Source organism: Procambarus clarkii, chromosome 89 (genome assembly GCF_040958095.1).
Source record: "Procambarus clarkii isolate CNS0578487 chromosome 89, FALCON_Pclarkii_2.0, whole genome shotgun sequence".
NCBI lineage: Eukaryota > Metazoa > Arthropoda > Malacostraca > Decapoda > Cambaridae > Procambarus > Procambarus clarkii.
The window spans coordinates 16561114-16583642 of NC_091238.1; the positions used below are offsets into that span (position 1 = coordinate 16561114).

At 36.7% G+C, this 22529-nt stretch overlaps 1 protein-coding gene across 2 annotated transcripts; it reads right to left on the minus strand.

Moving 5' to 3' along the window:
* Positions 1-1288: 1288 nt before the first annotated feature.
* Positions 1289-21140, minus strand: ncd (non-claret disjunctional). 2 transcript variants are annotated; one of them, XM_045766998.2, is made up of 14 exons: positions 20966-21140; positions 17663-17826; positions 17357-17444; positions 17057-17205; positions 14717-14848; positions 13008-13239; positions 12244-12391; positions 11261-11470; positions 9875-10007; positions 9088-9380; positions 6312-6464; positions 5070-5235; positions 3547-3686; positions 1289-1640 (listed from the first exon to the last, which is right to left on the minus strand). In XM_045766998.2, exons 2-14 carry the CDS (start codon positions 17814-17816, stop codon positions 1443-1445), a joined length of 2196 nt encoding a protein of 731 aa, XP_045622954.1. In that variant the 5' UTR covers positions 17817-17826; positions 20966-21140; the 3' UTR covers positions 1289-1442. The 2 variants fall into 2 exon arrangements, with proteins under 2 accessions (XP_045622954.1, XP_045622955.1); XM_045766999.2 differs by having other exon boundaries at positions 20872-21140.
* Between the last annotated feature and the right edge of the window lie 1389 nt (positions 21141-22529).

The window sequence follows — 22529 nt, forward strand, 5'->3', positions numbered from 1 at the left end:
ATAAATATTAATTTAATATACAGTAATTTTCTTTTGTACATTTATCATAGACTACACATAAATAACCATCACAAGAGGCATTTGCATGTGCTTTTTTTATGGTGCCACAGTAAAAGTGTTAGTTTCAAGGATCAGTCCCACTTTTAAAAATTGAGGTGCTATATATTTTTTTGTGCAAAAATTTGCCTGTAATGAATTTTTGCAGCATAAAATCTAGCTCTTCAGTAACATTTAAAATTGTATCTGAAAGACGTCAGCCAATCCGACGCTCAAGATTCAATTATTTGTTTTACCAACGATAGTGCTCAAGAAATGACTAATACTGCAGTTGTCAGCTATTTGATTTACTTTGAAAACTTGTATCAGATTAATTTAATACAAGTCACTTAAATATACAAGTAAAGTTATTTATATCAGAAGTAATCAAATCCACACGGGGCCTTGACGAGGGTTCAAACCCATGAGCTGGATGTTCCCAGATGCACTCCGGTCAACTGTACCATGACATGGTAAATGTGGATTAAGTGATTTGCATTGAAAATAAATTTAAAGTTGTATACTGTATTTGATTTTAACATTTTAGCTGTTCACTGTTATCAAACAAATGACCAAGATTCTATAAAACAAAACACTAATGTTGGTTTAAAGAAGAAACTTTTAAAAATGGGAATAAAACATAAAACTGGTAATATGGTCTAAAAAAAGCATTTAATGTGACTTCCAGTAATTTAAATTTCAATCATAAGTTTTGAAAGTCCAAAGTCCATACTATGGATAAAATATTACTCATCCATTGATGATGAAAATAGTTTGGGCCAATGATAACTAAAATCTAATATGCATATTCCTCCCAGAACTCAGGAGATGAATTAAAGATTATATTTTCTCATGTGTGTGTGTAGTAGAAAAACAACTATTTTTTAAGTTAAATAACATTATTTCCATGGTGCTATTGTAAACACATGTTAATAATGTTGCAGAATGTCACAATCACAACTGTTGATCTTCAGTGCTGCTGCTCATTTATCCTATCAAGTCTTGCGTGCCAAAATTAACCACTTCTAATGTTGAATACTAGACAACATTACGAGACACTCAACATACACCATCTCCAGTTGCACATTTGTGTATTTAATTATTTTATAGTGTTGTGCTAATGAGTGAGTGGTACTGTAAAAGAGCTGGCTCTAATAGCCATATAAAATGACAGATCTAAACCTAGTTAAAATATATTAAATTATCACGATAATGTTGTGTAACAATGTACAGTAGGATCTAAAGACAAATATTATTTACTGCTGTTAATATTTATATTTACAATCAGAGTATAACAAAATTCAAAAATAAAACTGACCTCTCACTTGAACTATTAATTTTGAATATATGGCTAAGTACACTGAAGATATTTACAAGATACATATACTGTACTGTACATTTGCTCTTTATTTTCTAACCTGCTTCGTTGCTGTGCCAATATGACACTGGTTAACTTTGGTGGCAAACCGGAGTGAATTTAGTGTCTCGTTGAAACACATCTCCAGCGGCGAAACGTTGACAAACATCAGTGTCTTCGAGTTACCACCAAGCGAGCTTTGCAACACATGCGTCAGCTTGGAATTTCGATACGGAATAAAGCTTTGCTGTAAAGGAAATTAAAATTATTGCAACAATACTATAAGTAAATACTTCTTTATGTTATACAATCAGGTTCAACAATGATGTATACATTTATTCATACTCTTATTTATTATATATAATATATATTATACTTTTGGAGGGGTCCCAACATTGCCCAGGTCTGTCTATTCATCCATCAATTCCCCTCCCTCCCCTTCTCCCATCATCTTCCCGTCCCTCTTCCACATCATCTCCCCCTCCTCCCAATTTGCCCCCTCTTCCCCCTTCTCTCAAAAAATATTAAGAACTGAAGCAACTGTCAAAAATTGTATACTGTATTTATTATCACGAAAAACTTGGGGAATCACAACCAATATTTCACCCTGGGCCATACTTCACTCCATGAAAATTAGATGTGGGTCTCAATACAGTATTGCTAAAAATTTCTTAAAACATTAAAGCATTAACTTAGTCCATCCCAAACAAGCCAATGTCCATCCTGTACCCTATACTATTTTCCCTACAATTCTGTGTGAAGCACTCCAATCATCTGGCTTTCAACTTTGGATAGACAAACTGACAAAAACAGAACCTCAATGCTAATACATAATGTATATTTATTGATATTGATATGGATGTATGTTAAATCACAGCATATCAAAATAGTATTATAACAAAAAGACAATGAAGCAGTATAACAACAAAGCAGTAAGAATGACAAAGCAGTGAGAATGGTAATCAAGTACAGTACAGAGAATGGCAAGGAGGCAGAGACCGTGCTTACTATCAGTGATTACGTAATATGAGCATCTAGCTCTCTTACACCCCACCTCCTACCTTTCTCTACACAATTTTTAATTGATAAGGTAATGCCTTTGCTACACACACACACACTAACACAGCTAAGAAACAATCATGCACATCACTATATGATCATTACAAGTGCTAAAATAAAAAAAAAGCACTCAATTGGTTTAAATACCTGTGATATTTAATATAAATTTGTGCAAGAGAAGTTGAGAATAAACCAAGTCAGCGAAGGAAAGTGGCTGGTGCAATAACAACCCAGGGGCCAGATTCACGAAGCAGTTACGCAAGCACTTACGAACCTGTAATTTTTTCTCAATCTTTGGCAGCTTTGTTTACAACCATTAACAGTTAATGAGCGCCGAAGCACCAGGAGGCAGTTTATAACAATAACAGTTGATTGGGAAGTTTTCATTCTTGTAAACTCTTTAATAAATGTAACCAAAGCCATCAAAGATTGAGGAAAGATGTACATGTTCGTAAGTACTTGCGTAACTACTTCGTGAATCTGGCCCCTGGTTAGGAAACAAATTAAGATTATTAACTCAACCCAAACATACGAAAAGTTAATAGTTTTCAGCCACAATATTGTGACATTCTATGTAAATTATGAATAGATGCAGCTAGCACACTGCATGAATATCAGCTGTTGCCGAGCCATGTACAGTAAACGGAGAGAGAACATTTCATATGAAACTAAATATTCAATGGTTAATCTGATAAACTTGTATAGTATTAGAACAGAGTAAAGAATGAAAATATGAAGGAGTGTTTAAAATTACAAAATTGACAACACAGAAATATACAGAGATGGTATGGCCATGATAAATGAATGGAGGATTGTATGTATGTGTAAATGTACATTATATATACATATATATATATATATATAAATATCTATCTATGTGTGAATGATTTTATAAAATGCTGTGAAATTTTAAATATACAAATCTTCAGCCTTCTTTAACCATAAAACTTCCCCTTTTGTCTCCATGCTGATGCCTGTTATCCATCAACGGAAAACAGCAATGATAATGGATAGGTGAATGTTAACTTGAGTAACAAGAGAATAAAGCATCAAGAATAAAAGCAGCCATTCTTGCACAAACACCTATGCCGTACCTTCTGTCCCAATGCCATTATTACATTTCCAAGATTTGAGAGAGACTTATTGATATTCTGCGTCTCTGTCAACCTGGCCCCTTCTGAGCCGGATTCCTTCAGGCGCTCCGAGCCAGCCAGGTCCACGAGATTGAGTGTGCCTGCAAAAAATAATTAGGAAAGTTTGCTTATTTACTCTTAATACACTCTGTAGCTAAGAATGAATTAAGAAAAGTCTTTCTATACCATTCCTCAAGATATAATCAATAAACCAATGAATCAAGAGAAAACATTAAACAAAAACACTACATGACCCACAAGCCCAATTTAAAATAATTCATAAATGCCTTATTGATCTACAAGCCAAAATCAAATTAATAAACATGTGAATCTAGGGCACAATATGCATAAAACTTTAGTAAAAGCAATGCTGTTAAAAAAAACTTAAAAAAATATATAAATTTATATATTTGCATGCAAATGTCATCTCTGGTTTTATGCACATTAGGAGGGAGCTGTATGGGGAAAAAAATGGAGTCCATCAACACAAGTTTGCCAGCTCTTTTGTAGGGGTGAGGAGACTTGAAGTTGGATGGGTTTTATGTTCACGGCTTAACTTGCGTTTACATAATATGTAGAATAACTCAATAAATGTACACATAATTGACAAAAACAATACTACATATAGGCCTACAATGTAATATGTACACCTGTATTGCATGTAAAACTCTTCCTGGCATAACTCAAGGGATGAGTCCTGTACCCACCACTTTGTTACAGGTACTATTCTGTCTGGGAATGTAGCACAGGAATAGATTTAAACACTGACAGGAAAGACCAAATAGTGATACTGCATTTTGATAACCACAGGCCACTAATAAATAATAACCCTATCACACAGTAACCAATTACAAAAAAAAAATTAACAAAACACATTAAAAAATTCTAATACTGTAACTTCAATATATCCATATAAATATATTTTAGCAATATTTACATTATTTGTAAAAAAAATTAGGCAATTAACTAAAATTTGCAGAGGATGGTAACTACATTGGTTTGGGAATCAACATCTGACAATAACCATTCTTTAAGGGTTATAAAATATTAACTAAAAGGCTGAAACTAAATACTATACAGTACGTCGTATCATATCTACCCAAGAACCTTAACTTGTACAAGCAAAATGTACCTGTTAGTTTTCAAAGTATTCCTCAAGGCTCTTGCTCCATTTACAAGTACCTACTGTATAACACTGACAAGGATGCTTTTTCAAATGTAAGCACAGGATGTAATCCTGTTTCACAGCTTGCATGTAAAGGTTTAATACAATGGCACTCATTTTAAAGAAAGTTCAATGCTTTTCCTCAGCAATGATTTGCCAAAATACTTCTACTCTCTCTAAATAGATAACAGTATCCAGATACAGTATTGCAGGGGCATTGTGCAAAACAAGAAAAATAATAATCCATAAATACCATATGCATTCATAATGGGAAGATTGTACCCAATAACCACATTAACAGAGCAGAGAGCAGTCTTACCCTCACACGATTCAGATGTAATGCTGTTTGAACCCACAAGTTTCAAACGGAAGACGGAATGTGAACGAGATGACCGCTCGTTCATTTTAGTTTCAGCAACTGCTCTCTGTTGCTGAGCCAAATGTAAAAGATGATGAACTTCAGTCTCATCTGTCACCTTCACAACCTGACAAGTATTGACAGAAGTATATCAAAGAGAGATCCTCATAAACAGTGATAATAGAAAGTTAATTACAATGCAACAAGGAAAAGAAAATAATAAACATACACAAAGAGCAAAGAAATTAAATTACAAGGAAAGTAGCTGGCTTGTGGAACAGGTCTGGGTTCAGTATGCCAGACTTCACCAGTCTGACATGGATCTGTAAATCTGTAAATCAGTACACTAATACAAGAACAATATTGAGAGTTGGGAAATGGGTTGAATGAACATTTATAACTATTGTGTTCAAATGGTGCTAAAAATGCATCGCCCATACTCCAACTAAACATTACGACGAAGCTAAAACATATCAACCGATTGATAGTCATAAATATTTGTATTTCCATTGCTGTCACAAATAATCTATTGTAAATACACTTGTGCTTTTCTCTAAACAATTCCCTTGCAAACATTTTGACACAAAATTTATAGTTGCAATGAAACATGTAACTGAGAAAATTGTAAACTTTTTTTGCATGGCTGAGGGAGCCCAGAATGCTGCTGGGCTCTTCATGCTCAGGAACATGCACAGAGGCCACACTGCCAAAGTCTTAACACATCATGGGGCATGCCTTTTATTCTTTATAAATAGCTTTACAAAAGACATGATGTATCTGCTCATCACACTTTGGCTTGATAAAATAATGGAATTGGCAACCTCAATGTTCAATGGCTACTTTCTGGTAACCGCTAAGCCTTAGGATATTATAATGTGAAAAGTTGCATGGTATGTTGTGTTCTGGTATTTTAAATTTATCTGAAAATACTGTTTATGGTTTGTGTATGGTACTGTGAGAAAAAATAAATAAATAATTACGGAAATCCATAAGCAAGTGTGGTGTAATATAAATGCCATTAATGCAACGATTGCCATTTTTCTTAAAATCAAAAACCTCCTTTCCTTATATTACTAATTTTTTCTATGGGCTAATTCCTTAAACTCCATGAAATAGGAAAAATGGAATAAAATGATGTTAAATGAATGAATGAACAAAAATTTAGAAAGTATGCCAATTGGGGATACTTAGCAAGTTACTTACTCTTAGATTGCTCACAAAGGTTTCATTCTTTTTGCTGTCAGTCAATTTAATTTCGTAGGTAAGACTTTTGGAGTCTTTGGAAGAGGCAAGAAGATCCCTAATGGTTTCGTTATAAATCTCTAGAAAGCTTGCTTCAACTGTGTAAATCCAGCCCTATGAAGAGAAAAAGAATATTAGGCATTATAAAACATGGCGTTGTTGAAGGCACTAAATGGTGGTTTGATCACATGGCGATGATCAAGAAAGAGACACGCCTCCTGTCTTCCATGCCAGTCAAATTTGCAACAATAACATTTATGAAGTATTTATAAAATGACAAATAACAATAAGTCTATACAAATTTAAAACCTATCTTAGAACTATCACAAGTAACTGAAAAGGACGAACGATTAAAGTGTTACTCAACACTCCCGTGGTCCAATGTGGCAATCTGCAGGCATAAGAAAAACCACAAAAGCTACAGTCCATCTAGGGCCTACATCACTTGAAGACTAAACCCCCTCCCATCATAACATGAATCTTTCAAAGTGGTAGTCCTGTTCACATATCTAGAGAAGCAGGACAGTAGCAAGTGAGTGAACCCACCATCAATAACGCAGGTTTCTCGTAACACATTACAGACTATCGCATCGAAAGATTTTGGGATCATGGAGAGGTAAACAAACCAGAGAAGTCCCAAGAAACCAGATATCTGTCCCTAAAGTTCCAATTTGATTTCCCAAACCCTTCAGCCGAGAGGTCCAAACAGGACTAGGCTTTTTCAAACAGAAGGAAGTGCTGTTTCATCAGATCGTGTATTTATACATGTGGTTATCTTCTTGAGGTTATCTTGAGATGATTTCGGGGCTTTTTAGTGTCCCTGCGGCCCGGTCCTCGACCAGGCCTCCACCCCCAGGAAGCAGCCCGTGACAGCTGACTAACTCCCAGGTACCTATTTACTGCTAGGTAACAGGGGCATTCAGGGTGAAAGAAACTTTGCCCATTTGTTTCTGCCTCGTGCGGGAATCGAACCCGCGCCACAGAATTACGAGTTCTGCGCGCTATCCACCAGGCTACGAGGCCCCTAATGCACAATTGTGGGTATGCACAAACCTAACCAAGCTTTACTCCCACCATAAAAGCTGAGGTGGGTAGGCTTTGAACACAAGTCAATAAGTGAGGAACAGAGCAAGAGAGTGGGAGACAAACATCCTAGACAAAAACAACTGTGCAATTAAATTGTAAATACAGCGGAACCTCGAGATATAAACGTCCCTCTTTACAAATTTTTTGGGTTACAAGCTCAATTTCAAAAGTTACGAGTTTACGAGCTTAAACTTATATTATTTCTTATGGGAAAAGTCATTTCAGTTTACAAACTGTTTCTGAGAACGGATTAAATATGAAAAACAAAGATATCACCGTAACGTGAAATAGCAGGTTTATTTACACGAGAATAAATACAGAAAACCTGGAAAGTTACATGCTTATCAATGTTGGTGTGAAGGGGATGCCTGAAAGCCCTTCACTGCCAGCCCTAACTTACTCTTCAATTACCCATATTCAAAGTATACCATACTACTTACTGACAGACAAACCTAGAAAAATCAATGTTGCACTAAATAAACACAGTATTTTACACACACCACTAAATTATTAAGGAGGTCTGGTTTTGATGGTAAATGCTATGAACATCCTGAAGTTGAAATAATTTAACAATCTATAACTATGAAATTTTATAGAAAAGACAAACTAAGGTAGGTTGAGCCGGGAGCTATGGTGCGGATGGAAAACATTTTTATGAAGTGTGTATATACACACACACACAGTATTCTTTTGCAAAAATAGTGGTAGACAGTTGGAACAAGTGTGGTGGTGGTGGCCAAAATCGTCAATAGTTTCAAAGCATATTGTACTCTGTATGACAGAGTACTGGGAAGACTGGACACCATGAGCATAGCTCTCATCCTGTAACTGCACTCAGGTAATTACACTCAAAAAAAGTTTAATTACAATATATGTAATATTAGGAAATATTTATACAATTTGTGTCTAAACCAGGTGAAAGAGAAGCCTACAAAAGAGTAGCCTAAGATTAACTCAAGAAGATACACTAAATGAAAATCAAAAAGGTTAAAATATTTACTAATAATTTGTCTAGTGCATCCTAAAATAAAATAATACTGTACATGTACATGCTGGCCAATAATAGTACTGTATGTTAATTCTGTAAACAAATATTTGTACCATATATGCAAAACAGACAAAACATTCATAAGGTGCATGTCATACATAGGACACCATAGTACCCAAAAGGAGAACAAGACTTCACATAACCCAGGAGGACTCGATCTACTCAAACTGAACTTCCTAACAAAAGCCCAAAGCGGTGGCTTAGTTGCAAGAGGCAATACTCGGCATGCATGCTCCAGCAGAAAGTCATTTTATCACTTCAAGCAAACCTAGTATTCCCCTTTTCCAAACAATACAGAATATTTCCTGGTAATAAGGACCTATATATAAAAATATTAACAATTACAATGTATTAATAGTTATTAGTATATAATATACTATATTTAGGTGAAATGCATTAAAATTAATTTATAAATATATTATATCAACAGATGCTTTAATTACTTGAAATACCCAAAATTTATTTAAAATCCATCATGTAAATCTTTATACTGCAACAAGCATTAACCAACTAAATGTGTGGGGGCCCTAATAGGAACACTTTATATATACATTTCACTAAAAAAGAATTACAGTACATATTCAAAGCAAAAATCATACATACTTTATCCTTCAGATCATTCATGGTTCTAAACAGGTGCTTCACAGTCCGTGGAATCATGCCCTCAAGATCTTCTATACCTGGGACACCTTCCATTGTGAAGGTCTTGCCAGATCCTGTCTGTCCATAAGCGAACACACAAACATTATACCCATCGAGAGCTGACTGAGACAGCTGTGAAATCTCTTCAAAAACGTCAGCTTGGGTAGAACTAGGGCTAAAGACTCGATCAAACGAGAATTCAAAGGCGCCATTTCCACGTCCTTTCAGGCCAGACATTGTGCTTCCATTCGGATCTAGAAAAATTCATAAAATAGGTATGATTTGATCACAAGGCAATAAAGGGCAGAATCTACTCTTCTAGCCCAAAACCTAATGATACAAACATTTCCACAAAATAATCTTGGAAAACAAATGTTACTTAAAAAGTCATAATATTGAATCCGGAATAACTGAACAATAATCTGACACAGAGATACGAGACACTTCCAATGTTTCAGTCTGTCCTAATATTCCAGGATGAATTGAAAATTTATAACTTTTTTTCATTCTTAAAAATGAAGTTTTGGTTTTCAACCAATGTTAGCTCCTTCCTCCCCCCCTCCCTCTCCCACCTTTTTTCTTGTACAATCTACAAAATTAGTAGCACAAAATAATGATTTTTTGGGAGGATGCAACAGTCCACTTTTGTATGTTTGACCAATAGCTGTCACACGTACTATCATTTTTGGATGACATTGACGCCTTTCTTCCAAACCACTTCGATCCGACAAGAGAAGGTAAAACTCACCTCCACCAATCTTGACGACCTCAAGAGTTCGCTCATCAAGGAAGTTTATATGATGAACTACATCTGAATCGCCGTTGTTCTTACGCTCGTCTCCAATCAAGGGACGAACTCTGCAGAAAACTCTAATGTTACCCTGTAAAAATAAAAAAATGATGTATTGCAAATACCAGCCCTTTCCCCTTTGTTATGTTCTGAAACACCGTATAGATGTAGAGAGAATCAGTGTCAATAGCTGTACTTACCATTCAGTAACTATAGGGAAGAGGGGCTTAGGTGTTTATGTCCTAAGGGCACCACTTTTCAGTAAATAATGAAGCAGGTGGTCCAACCCAGTTTCCAAATATTTATTGAAATGTCAGTGCATAATCCTATTCTTATTTTCTTATAGTCAACATTTAGACCGAATCTATGTAGCCATATATTTTTAGTACAAAATAAAGACAGAACCAAATGCAAGAAATACCTTTCCTGACAATGTGATATTTAAGCTCAGAGTGAAGATACTCTTGGAGGCAATCATTTGGGTGCTGCAGCATTTAACCCTAACACGGCTCACAATTAAAAGTCCTACATCACAGTATGGATGGAAAAAAATCTCACAAAACAAATTTAAAAAAAATGCACATGGAAATTCCTGAACATGAGGTAATCACAAACAAGTGAAGTCATTTAAGAGTTAGAAAATTTGTTCCTGAAATTTACCAAACTATTATATTGTTACAAACTAAAACTTGTTACAACTTTAACAGAACTTGGCCAACTCTGTACATGATAACCTCACCTAAATCATTCTCTATTAAATTTTAATTGCTTTATCCAAGTCAATAAATACCAAAAACACACCATTTTAAATCATCTGTGTTTTGCCATATGCCAGCCATTGACAGTCTTCCTGTTAAATATAAATTATTTGGTATTCAGAGTTCATAGACACTGTCCTTTGACAAGTTTACAGGGATTGAGCTCTGACCGTGACCTGGTCAACATGTACTCCTTGCACAACATTAAATTTGATGAGAAAATCTGTAGGAGCCTTGATGAGGATTTGAACCTATACACTGAGTATCACCAGACATGCTCTAGACAATTAGTCCAGAGCGTGTGTCTGGGAATACCCAGCGCATAGGTTCGAATCCTCATCACAGCTCTTACTGATTTTCTCATTGATACATCACGTTACTGTGATTTCTCAGTGTATTAAATTTTATCATCATACATTTTTATTGCACTGTGTACGTCATTTCCCCCCCCCCCCCCCCAAGGCCACAAATAAGACAGCATTTTGGCCAAGTCAAAAGCAACATTCAACAGGAAATACATTAATTACATTTTACACAAATGAATATCTGATAACCATAATCAAATTACAGTAATAACACACCATACCTTTAATTCGAGAACTTGATTATGGAGTTTCCTCCTCGCGTTCTCCCCTTCCCGAAGCTTAGTTTCCAAGTATTCGATCAGCTCCTTCTGCTGAACCACTTTCTCTTCCAATTCCGTAACTCTCTTATTACGGTCCTCGAGAAGCAACTTTGTTGTGGACAATTCTGATCCCATTCCAGCTTGTGCACTCGTCAGGTGCGATACTGTTGACTGAACATAATTGCTGATTAAACATCACATTACAGTAATTTCAGGAAATTGATGGCTTTCAAATGAATGAATTTAATAGACTGACAGACATGTACAGTATTCCAAATTCTTCAAACTATCTTAAACATTACCCCATTACCTACTTTCATGGGGGTAAGGCTGCAACTGCTTGAAAATGGGAGAACAATGCAGTAAAGGTCTAACTAGATATGCTTAGATTGTACCTGATCAAGTGGGAACATCCCAGATCAACATATTTCAGAATACAAACAATGGTGCAATAAATGACTGACAAAATAAAAGTTTAATTGCAGCTTGATAATACCGCTGCACACTATGAAGTTAATGCATTGAAATCCCTAGATGGCAGAATTATCTGCAAGGCCCTGTCACCGAATACCAGATCTTTAGTTCAGCCTATGGAACAGGAAGTAATTATATTCACGCAGCCAGAGTTGTACCACAGAATTGATGGAACAACTGCTGCTAGGCGATATAGTTGAAAAGAAAAATGACAACAGAAATATGAAAATAGATAATTAGATGCTATTTATAATGGAAAAGGCACAGAAATAGGTTAAAGTATCTACATTGAGAGCCTGGGGCAAGGTAATACAGCTTGCAGAGTTGATAGTGATAATATTGGTAAAGGAAATAATGAAGTAAATATTTACCAAAATACTTAGTTCTTTAATAAATGGTGCAATTCTACTGCAGCATTCATTAAGACAAAGTATAATGTGTCCATGCAACTTATTAATTTATTTACAAACCTTGAGTCCAGACACTTCTTCTTGTCGTGCTGAAAGTTCAGCCTCCAGCGACTTCATTTGTCGTTCAAGGGACGATTGGTTGAATTCAAAATTCTGAATTAAACTTTCAAAACGTCGTTTTTCTGAGCTTCTTTCATCAAGTTCAACTCTGTACAGAGATACATGGATTTAATATTTAACATTTTTGCAGAATCTTGGTTATTATGCACTACACAGATGCAATATATATTAAAACAAAATTAATTTCCATTATCAGGGACAGGAAGCTCATATTTAGGTGCACCGAGGTCCTCCTTTGTCAACCAACACTAACCCTTCCCAGGACGCAACCCCACAATAGTTGCCTAACTTCCTCATACCTATTTACTGTGATGTGATTCTTACCTTTCTTGTCCTAACAGCTCTTTGTTATTTCCTTGTCACAACAATCTGCTCATTCTTCCACAGATCCATGCAACAGCACTCGCCAGCTTATCATTTCTAACTAACCATTGCTTGAATATCTACCACATGACAAAAACATCTGTTTATGCTAAGAAATCAGTATAAATTTATATTTGTAAATACCAACAAACTTACATTCTTGCCTTAGCTGGTAATAGCTTTCACACCTTGTACATTTATCTTTGCAAGGCACCATCTTACATTTCCCAGTCAATTTCATCTTCCAAAACACACACATCCACATAATGGTATAAAAATTATCAGCTTCAAGGTACAATATTAAATTTCATAACTATATTTAACAGACAATAATTACACACCTAAGATTATATTTGAGTCGGTCAACTTCTTCTTGATGTGCTTGAGAGAGTGTCTGTGTCTTCTGCAGATTCTTATTAAGATCCTGTTTCTCAAGTTCCAAATTTTCTATCCGCGAGTTATAATTCTTAAGTGTGGCAGACAACTCATCCCGCTGTACTGCTTGGTTCTTGACAAGATCCTCCATGTCTTGAAGGCGTCCCTTCAGATCCCATGCTGCTCTCTTAGGCTTTCCTGGCAATACAAATCAACATATGAGTAGTTACCAAATAACTTTTGGGCTTATGAAAAATTTGGTTTGGCACAAACAATTTGTCAACCTCTCACAGCATTCAAAATGGAACTTAATTAACAATTCCACAGGATACCAGATCAACCAGGCTGTAATTCACATGTCAAACTGCATGCAATGGCCTCTAATAGCCTTATTGACCAAACCACTAATCAGGAGGCCTGGTTAGAGATGTGGCCGTGAGTCTTTGATCCTCCAAACAACCTCACAGTAACCCCCCAACAAAATAAAAATGAATTTACAGTTGTAAATATAGGAATTGCATAGAGTACCGTGGAATGTGGAACAGGGGAAGGGAACTATTAGGATAAAGTGCCAAGTCATTATGACTATATAGCACTAGTGGAATGGGGGAGAATGTGTCACACACAACCTATAAATTATGTGAAATAGTATATATATATTATATATATATATATATAATATACAAATATATATATATAATTGCATATACATATGAAAACTCACACCCCAGAAGTGACTCGAACCCATACTGCCAGGAGCACACTGCTGGCGTACAGGATCCCTTAACTGCTCGACCAACACGACTGGACAAAGGAAGATGGTAGCCGAGGCTATTTCCATCCCCCCGCCGGCACTCGGTTGGTAATCTTGGGCATGGTATTTTATCAAATCACCTCATTCTTTGGGCCACACATGAGGAACAACTATTAGGGATCCTGTACGAGCGGTTAAGGGATCCTGTACGCCAGCAGTGTGCTCCTGGCAGTATGGGTTCGAGTCACTTCTGGGGTGAGAGTTTTCAGTTGCATATAGTCCTGGGGACCATTCAGGCTTGTTCGCATTTGTGTTCCTCACTGTAATATGATAGATATCTGCTATTTGCTCTCATCCTATGACTATACTTAGTAACTGTTTAGGCAATTACACACAAACACAAAGTTATTTATATCTACATATTTTGAGAAAAATTCATAGGAGCCATGAGGAGGATTCAAACCCACTCACTTGGTACTCCCAAGTGAACACCCTAGACTACTACACCATTACTTTCATATTCATTCATTCATTCAGCATGTATAGAACTAGTGTTACAAATAAATATTTCAAGTCCCCACCTCAGTATCTACTTTACAAACTATTTCAACATTTCCTTAATACACATTTATTAGAAACTCCCAATATCATATGCCTATCTTCCCTAACTCCAACAATAAAAAATGTGATATCTAAATTCACCATTCTTTTGACCACACTTCACATTATTCCAAAACTCCTATTTTATTATATTTAATATCATTCTAATTGCAGCCAAAAAAATTTAAAATGCTAAAACAGAACCTCTGAAAAAATTGGGTTAACATTCAATAAGATGATTTAACCCCAAATTAATATAAAATGAAGGTGCAAATTAAGTATATATACTTAGGAGAGAAATATGCATACTACTGTACTAACCTTTGCTAACTGTCTCTCCATTGTCCTTGTTGAGTATCTGTGTCGGCTTGGAGCTCTTGGTACCTACAGAGGACTGGTGGATATTGTTGACACGATTTGTTATATTTGTTCCAGGTTTGCGGCCTCCAATTCCTGTAACATGTGCATGTCACATTTATGAATATACAATCTCGAGTGCCATGCCATACACCGCATGCCATGTGCAACATATACAGCAACAATGGAATACAACCGAGGTGTGAATAGTATCAAGTATAAACTAGAAATATATAAGAAACTAAATGACTCATAATGGTAAAATTTTCTATATTTATGGTAATAACATACAGCCTTGCCTCTGAAGAAAAATGCAGTGAAGAATATAGCCTAAACTGTTTAATTCATCAATTTAATACAGTGATCACTAACTTGTCTTTTACTTTAATAGGACATAATTTGTCCTAATTAATGAAGTACTGCATAATGACTGACTGCAGAGAGTGAAAGTGTGTGAGTGAATGAGACAAAGTTGGAAAAAGATGGACCGAGACACTGATTGGTGACCAAATTAAACAAAATAATAACAAAGGTGCTTGTATTTCATACAAATCGAAGTGCCAATACATCTATAGTCAATCTTGCCTACATGCAGATTTCAAGGTCAAATATGAGGATGTATACCAAGAAACAATTTACCTTCTGATCTCAGCAGAGCCTCTGCTATAAATCTCGCACACCCTGGAACCCCGAGATCTACCAGCTGCCCTCCTATTTCAATACAGTTCATATCTGGAGTTTCAGAATTCACAGGACTACTTCCATATTTTGGGATATTGGAGAGAACTGTGCTGGTCTGTGCTTCAGGATTTGGAACACTGAAAGCTTTGTCACTTAAACACAGGGAACCTATCCTTAATTTAAATACAAATACATGTAGGCACACTTATTTGTTTGGTTTTTCAACTCTTCTATACATTCACAACCATACTCTTAGTACAAATTTCTACTCTGAAAAACTAATGCTTGCTAAAATATCCCAAGTTTGATCGACATATTGATCAACCAGTAGGAACACACTGTGGGTCGGTGTGCATGTGTATTTTTTATTTGTTTCTGCAGAATCGAGCTATTAGCTCTTGGACCCCGCCTTTCTAACCAATCTATTTTTCCTCCATTATGTATACTACATATCTCTCTCTCTAACCAGCGCATGCACACACAGACTAGGACAGGTGGAAACCTAGTACCCAGATTATACAGACAAATAATTTTTTTCCAGCATCAGACTAGTTAACAAATTAAATAAATTAAGCAGTGATGTGATGGTGGCAGATTCTATGCACAGTTTCAAATGTAGATTTAATAGCACTCAATAGGCTCCAGAATCTGTACACCAGTTGATTGACAGTTGAGAGGTGGGACCAAAGAGCCAAAGCTCAATCCCCCTCCCTGCAAGCACAATTACACCAGTCGATTGACAGTCGAGAAGCGGGACCAAAGAACCAGAGCTCAACCCCCGCAAACACAACTAGGCGAGTACAACAATACGTGTATGTCACACATATCCCTAGGAAGCAGCCCGTAGCAGCTGTCTCCCAGGTACCTATTTACTGCTGGGTGAACAGAGGCATCAGTGAAAGAAATTCTGCCCATTTGTGCAGAGAAATCCAGGACCACCACACTCCAGCATCACAGAAACCCTGGACCACCACACTCCAGCATCACAGAAACCCTGGACCACCACACTCCAGCATTACAGAAACCCTGGACCACCACACTCCAGCATCACAGAAACCCTGGACCACCACACTCCAGCATCACAGAAACCCTGGCCCACCACACTCCAGCATCACAGAAATCCAGGACCACCACACTCCAGCATCACAGAAACCCTGGACCACCACACTCCAGCATCACAGAAACCCTGGACCACCACACTCCAGCATCACAGAAACCCTGGCCCACCACACTCCAGCATCACAGAAACCCTGGACCACCACACTCCAGCATCACAGAAACCCTGGACCACCACACTCCAGCATCACAGAAACCCTGGCCCACCACACTCCAGCATCACAGAAACCCTGGACCACCACACTCCAGCATCACAGAAACCCTGGCCCACCACACTCCAGCATCACAGAAACCCTGGCCCACCACACTCCAGCATCACAGAAACCCTGGACCACCACACTCCAGCATCACAGAAACCCTGGCCCACCACACTCCAGCATCACAGAAACCCTGGCCCACCACACTCCAGCATCACAGAAACCCTGGACCACCACACTCCAGCATTATTGAAAACCTACAGCATCAGACAAAAAACAAACTGTACTGAGAGTATAATTGTGTACATACCAACTGATGACAGCCGAGCTGTTGAAGCAGATATATTTGAGGGGCGACCAGTGAGACTGAGCGATGATGTACCAGCTCTCGTAAAGGCACCCCTCCCAGAATTCCGATCTCTTAGTCCTTGGGCCGATAGATTAGCCATGGAGACAGATCTACAGTATATTCAAAAAACTTTATTAACATAAAATACAATACAAAAATGAGAATTGTAATGCACACCCAGCAAAACTAGATCTAATTTAACTAGCAGATACCTACATGTCAACAGTCAGTTATTACACACAATTTGTACCTACAACTTACCTACGAAGCTTTCCAACAGCAGGAGCAGGTGGCCGACCACCGCGCCTTGCTGCAGTGGGTCGCATCTCTGTTGCCGAATCTTCAGATTCTGTTTGGAAAGAATATTAACAATTAAGCAATTTTAGGAGTGAAATTCAGAATTGTGCTCTATATTATTATTATAATAATAAAATTATATATACAGTATACATATATATATATAGTTAGTATTAAAGTTGAGCTGGGGTGAAGATTATTCCTCTTATTATATTATTATTAATAATATCTAAAATATAACTACTGTACAAAAATAAACCGTTCATGTACCATTAGAGCTAGATGAACTGAGCTTCAATCTCTTCTCTGATGAGATTGATATGTCATTGCCACTGCCATGTCGCTTTAGAGGCGAGCCTGGGAGTTTAAGCCCTGATGGCTGAGGTGCCCTAAGACGGCTGGTTGCAGATGGCAGTTTAGACATCGTGCTAATTCTGAAATGAGAAAAATCCAACAATTATAACAGGTGGTGGTAAAGTAATGAAATACAAGTCCTGGGACGTTATTCTTGGGATTTCAAATTTTTACTAATAATGGGACAATACTAAAATCTACCGATTCCAATACTGTACCAATGACAATTCTACTAAAGCCTTGATTCAAATGCTTTTGAAAAATATATCTGGATACTCGGAAAAATTAAAGCTTTACATTATGACCGTGGAAAATGTATTAATATTATAATTAGATTAATTTAAGAATATAAGGAAATTTGGAATAGATTTAAGAATAGAAAACAGCAACTCCAACGACGTATTTGCCGTATTAGTGGCCCAGCAATCACTTATAGGGTGAATGCACAACACTTAATTTCTTCCTGTTTCTAATGCTCACATATACTGTATATCATGCACAATATATTATTTTCAATACAGTATTTTCTGGAAGGAATTCGATAATTTGGGCAGATATAGTTCAAGAGTGTTATAAGCTTATTATCTTCAACAATATAGAATAAAGATAGTCGACTGCTAGTTTTCCCAATATATTTATTCATTCTGTGTGTTCTGTGGTCATTAGTATATCCCAAATTTTGTATTTATCAATGGCTTTTTTTAAAGTCAGTTGCCAGGTCATAAAGAACTTTTAATGTAATACTTGATTGTTAATCGTAATTTAACAAATTTTAATTATTACTTGAAAATAAAAATTTATTTTATTAAATGTTAATCCTTTTAAGAATCAGAAATCATAACTAATTTCTCTCTATTCTAATACTATACCGATCCCAATTACTGAAAAATACAAGATTCTTCTATTTCTCAATACCAATTCAATTAATTGTCCCATCATTAATATTCTACCCTAGAATTTTTTTTTAGTAGAATATACTGTTCAGAACCTGCAGCTGTAATTTATACATAGTGCAATGATTACAGACATTGTATGGAGTTTAGGGTGTTGCTAAAGTGTGGTGAATGCAACGAGGACAGGGGAACATCAGTAGGAGTTTAGACTTGGCGAGATAAACACAGGTTGCTATACCAAAGGAACGGGGGCAGGTGATAACAGTATATCATAACGAATTTTAGATTAGAATCCTAGTGTTAGGACTGGGGTGATTATCTAATGCAGGTTGATTCTGATAGTTTGTCATTGTAGTTTTAACAACTTTTGTAATTGTGCCAGCCTCTTAAGTACTGTCAGCTCCACAATTGTACATACAGTACTTCAATGTACCAAGCACAGTAGTATACATCAGCTCATTATAGTGTCTCAAATTCAATCCCCAGGCAGGACACAGTTGGGCAAATTTCTTTCACTTGATGCCTCTGTTCACTTAGCAATAAATAAGTACAGTGGCACCTCGACTTACGATTGCTCCGACTTACAATAATTTAGAGTTACGATGTAAATTTGATCGAAAAATGTGACTACTTACGAGTGTCGTCGACTAATGATATTTGTTGGTACACGTTTGGGTCGACCGAGTGCGTGGTTCCCGGTCACACAGGCCAACCTGCCTCAGTTTACTAGAGCTGCCCACTCAGTGACAATCACGCTTGTAAGAAATTCCGTTTTTGTGGCGATTTTTACTTTTTGAACATAAAACTGATTATTATATATCATGCCATGGGTCACAGAAAGTCAGTGGTAAGGTCTAACCTAAGAAAATAGTTGTGAGTTGAGGCAGTAGAGGATATCCCTTCCTCATAAAGAAAATGTGTGAAGCATGGGAAAAATTGCAAAGTTTTGTTGAAAAACTCACCCAGATAAAGCTGTAGCAGGCTATTGCATTGACCTTTTAAATGACAATGTGATGTCTTTCTTAAGATAACCTCAAGATACAGGCAAGTGTTAAAATGTAGGGAAAAACAAGTGTTTTTAGACAGATTCTTAGTAAGACAAGCAAGCGGTGAGCCACAAGCAGGCCCTAGTGGTATGCAGGCAAAACATGCCAGTGTATCCCAGAAAAGTGATCACTGCCTGATGTTATAATGGAAGGGGACTCCCCCCTCATCACCATCTTCCATAATCCATCGAGTCCTCCATAAAAGTAAGATAAGCATATTTACTGTATTGAAGTTAGAAAACAAAATTGTATTCAGTATAAAATGTATTTTGTAAGTTAATATTTTGGAGGGTGGGGGAACGGATTAATTCAATTTCCTTTATTTCTTATGGGAAAAAATCACTTCGACTTACGATCCGTCTCTGGGAACGGATTAACATCATAAGTCGAGGCCCCACTGTACTCAGCAAATTCTTTAATTATAAGTTTACTTTTTATATTTTTCATTATTGTCTGAATAAATCACTTAACGTGTAAAAGTTACTTACATAAAATTTGACCAGAGCCCAGGCTGGGTATGCTTGGCTTAGCTTAAGTAAGGCCAGGTTAGTTTAATTTATTTATTTATATACAAGAAGGTACATTGGGTTAGAGAGAATACATAGCATAGTATTTACAATCTTGTAAAGCCACTAGTACGCGCAGCGTTTCGGGCAGGTCCTTAATCTAACAATTTTAAGTAGGTAATATTTAATTAATATTTTAATATCATTGGCAGACTCTTTGTTATGTCTTTGGCATATTATAAATAATTATTGTCCCATAATAATGATTTTAATTTAATTCAGAAGACAGTTTTTACATTCTTACGGGCTTCACTTACGGCCTCACCATAGCCCATGCTACATGGAACTTGTTCCAGTAGCTGAATCTAAAAATCTGTCAATCCATCCTTCTGAAGATATTATTATTATTCAGCATCAGATTGAATAGTTGGCACATAAATACATATTGAATAATAATACCTCAATGAGGCAGTGTGCATGGCCCGAAGCCATCAGATGAAACAGGAAAAACACCTGGAACAGAATTAGCACAAAACAATAAGCGACACACATCAAACAATAAACAAAGAACAGGTGAATGAGAATAAACACAAAGCACAGGTGAAAGAGAACACAATATGAGGTGAAACGAAAAAAAAAAAAAAGCCATTCGAGAGTTGGTACGAGAAGGCAAGACGCACCCCGGGGGAGTGAGAGACGCGGCTACAGCTTAATTCTCACTACCACTTCCTCCAGGGACGCTGCAGGAGACGCAACATGTGACGCAGCACTCACCGGCGGCGCGCTAAGTGGCGGTGATGACTCGATATTAACAGCTCTGTCCCTCACTTGATTACTATTCTCTTAAAATTTTCACTCGGAGAAGACCTCTGTCCTGCACGGTTTTGAAACGCGAAGCCAAACGTAAACACAGGTTGTGATTGGTAGAGAGCCAGGGGGTGCGTCCGCCAATCAGAGTAGTCAATGTTTAAATCCCGCGAAAGGAGCGTCAGGAAGCGCAATAAGGGAGAATAATGGGAATATAATGGCGCAATAATGGGGAATAGAAATAATATGTGAACCTATAGCAAGTTCTTGATCTACACTGTGTAATATCATACAAAATAGGGTAGCAGCACTTTGCTCTGTATATCTAATTTTACTAATAAAAAGGGTAGTGTAAGAATACCTCAATAATAATAATAATAATGTTTATTCAGGTAAAAGTACATACAATTGAAATGAGTTACAAACAGAAGGTTGGAGTTCTAGATAAAGCTAGTACATACTACGCCTAAAACCACTAATATGTACAGCGTTTCGGGCAAACATACTTTGCGCAAGGTGCAGATACGAATTGCTGAAAGTAGCGAGCTGACGGCCTAAATGTAGCGAATTTGTAATTTTTTTTATTAACAATCTTAGGTATACACAACAATGTGCTGTTATCCTGTTATATATGAAAGATTACACAATATAGGTAAAAAACAAGCTGTAAGCTCATCTAATGAATAAATACACACAGGCCATTGTAATAACTGGTACGCACTCCACTGCTACCATTGTAATATTAGACACAAACACCGTGGTTAAACTGATGGTAATTGTACAGGCATCTTGGGGAAAAGCTATTTCCAATTACAATATTTACTAGTGACCTAAATTGATGCTTTATAATTTAGTAATATGGGAAGCTGTGGTACGTCGGGCGCCTAACAGGCGCCCGAATAAATCCACTCTTGTGGATTTATTTATTTGATATATACGCTATTGTTTTTTTATTGTGATTTCTGTGTCTAGTTCATCTAATATCCCCATCTCACAGGATGGTTAGTCATACATGGAATCAGGGGAGAAAATACCTGCCTCAGTACAAAAACAAATAAACTGACTAAACAGCAACTTCATGATTTTCTGGATTTGTAGTTAAAGTAGCTCAATATTTTGTTTAGCGACTGATTCGGTTTTCAAAGTATTATATTTAAATGCATGGAGAAACACTATATGATTTAGTGATTGCATTAATATTTCATTGCATGTATTTAAAAAAAATTGATCATAGGATAACGGGAATATTTGCTCCATGAAACATAATGGGTGTAGTCTTCACATTTGAAGACTATCAAGATCTTCTTCGCCTGTATCCACACCCTGATTTGAGGAATGTGAAATATAGCTTATTGGCAGGATCACAGTACATTAAAAATAGTTGCCTTGCAACATACTTATCACAAGAGCAAGAAGCGATTTGGTAGTGAATTGTTCAAGAATCCTACTGAACACTACACTATTGTTCCTTGCTAATCATCGTATTCCTGATAAAGGTATCAACTGTAAGCGTTCCAGCATTTATAAATCT

What these genes read in the sequence shown, in the direction of transcription:
- ncd (XM_045766998.2), bottom strand. Translation starts at nt 17,816, where the DNA reads ATGTCTAAACTGCCATCTGCAACCAGCCGTCTTAGGGCACCTCAGCCA. An exon ending in TGGAGAGACAGTTAGCAAAG is followed by an intron (nt 13,240 to 14,716) that starts GTTAGTACAGTA and finishes TTGTATTGCCAG; the next exon opens with GAAAGCCTAAGAGAGCAGCA. An exon ending in TACATCTGAATCGTGTGAGG is followed by an intron (nt 3,687 to 5,069) that starts GTAAGACTGCTC and finishes TATTTTTTGCAG; the next exon opens with GCACACTCAATCTCGTGGAC.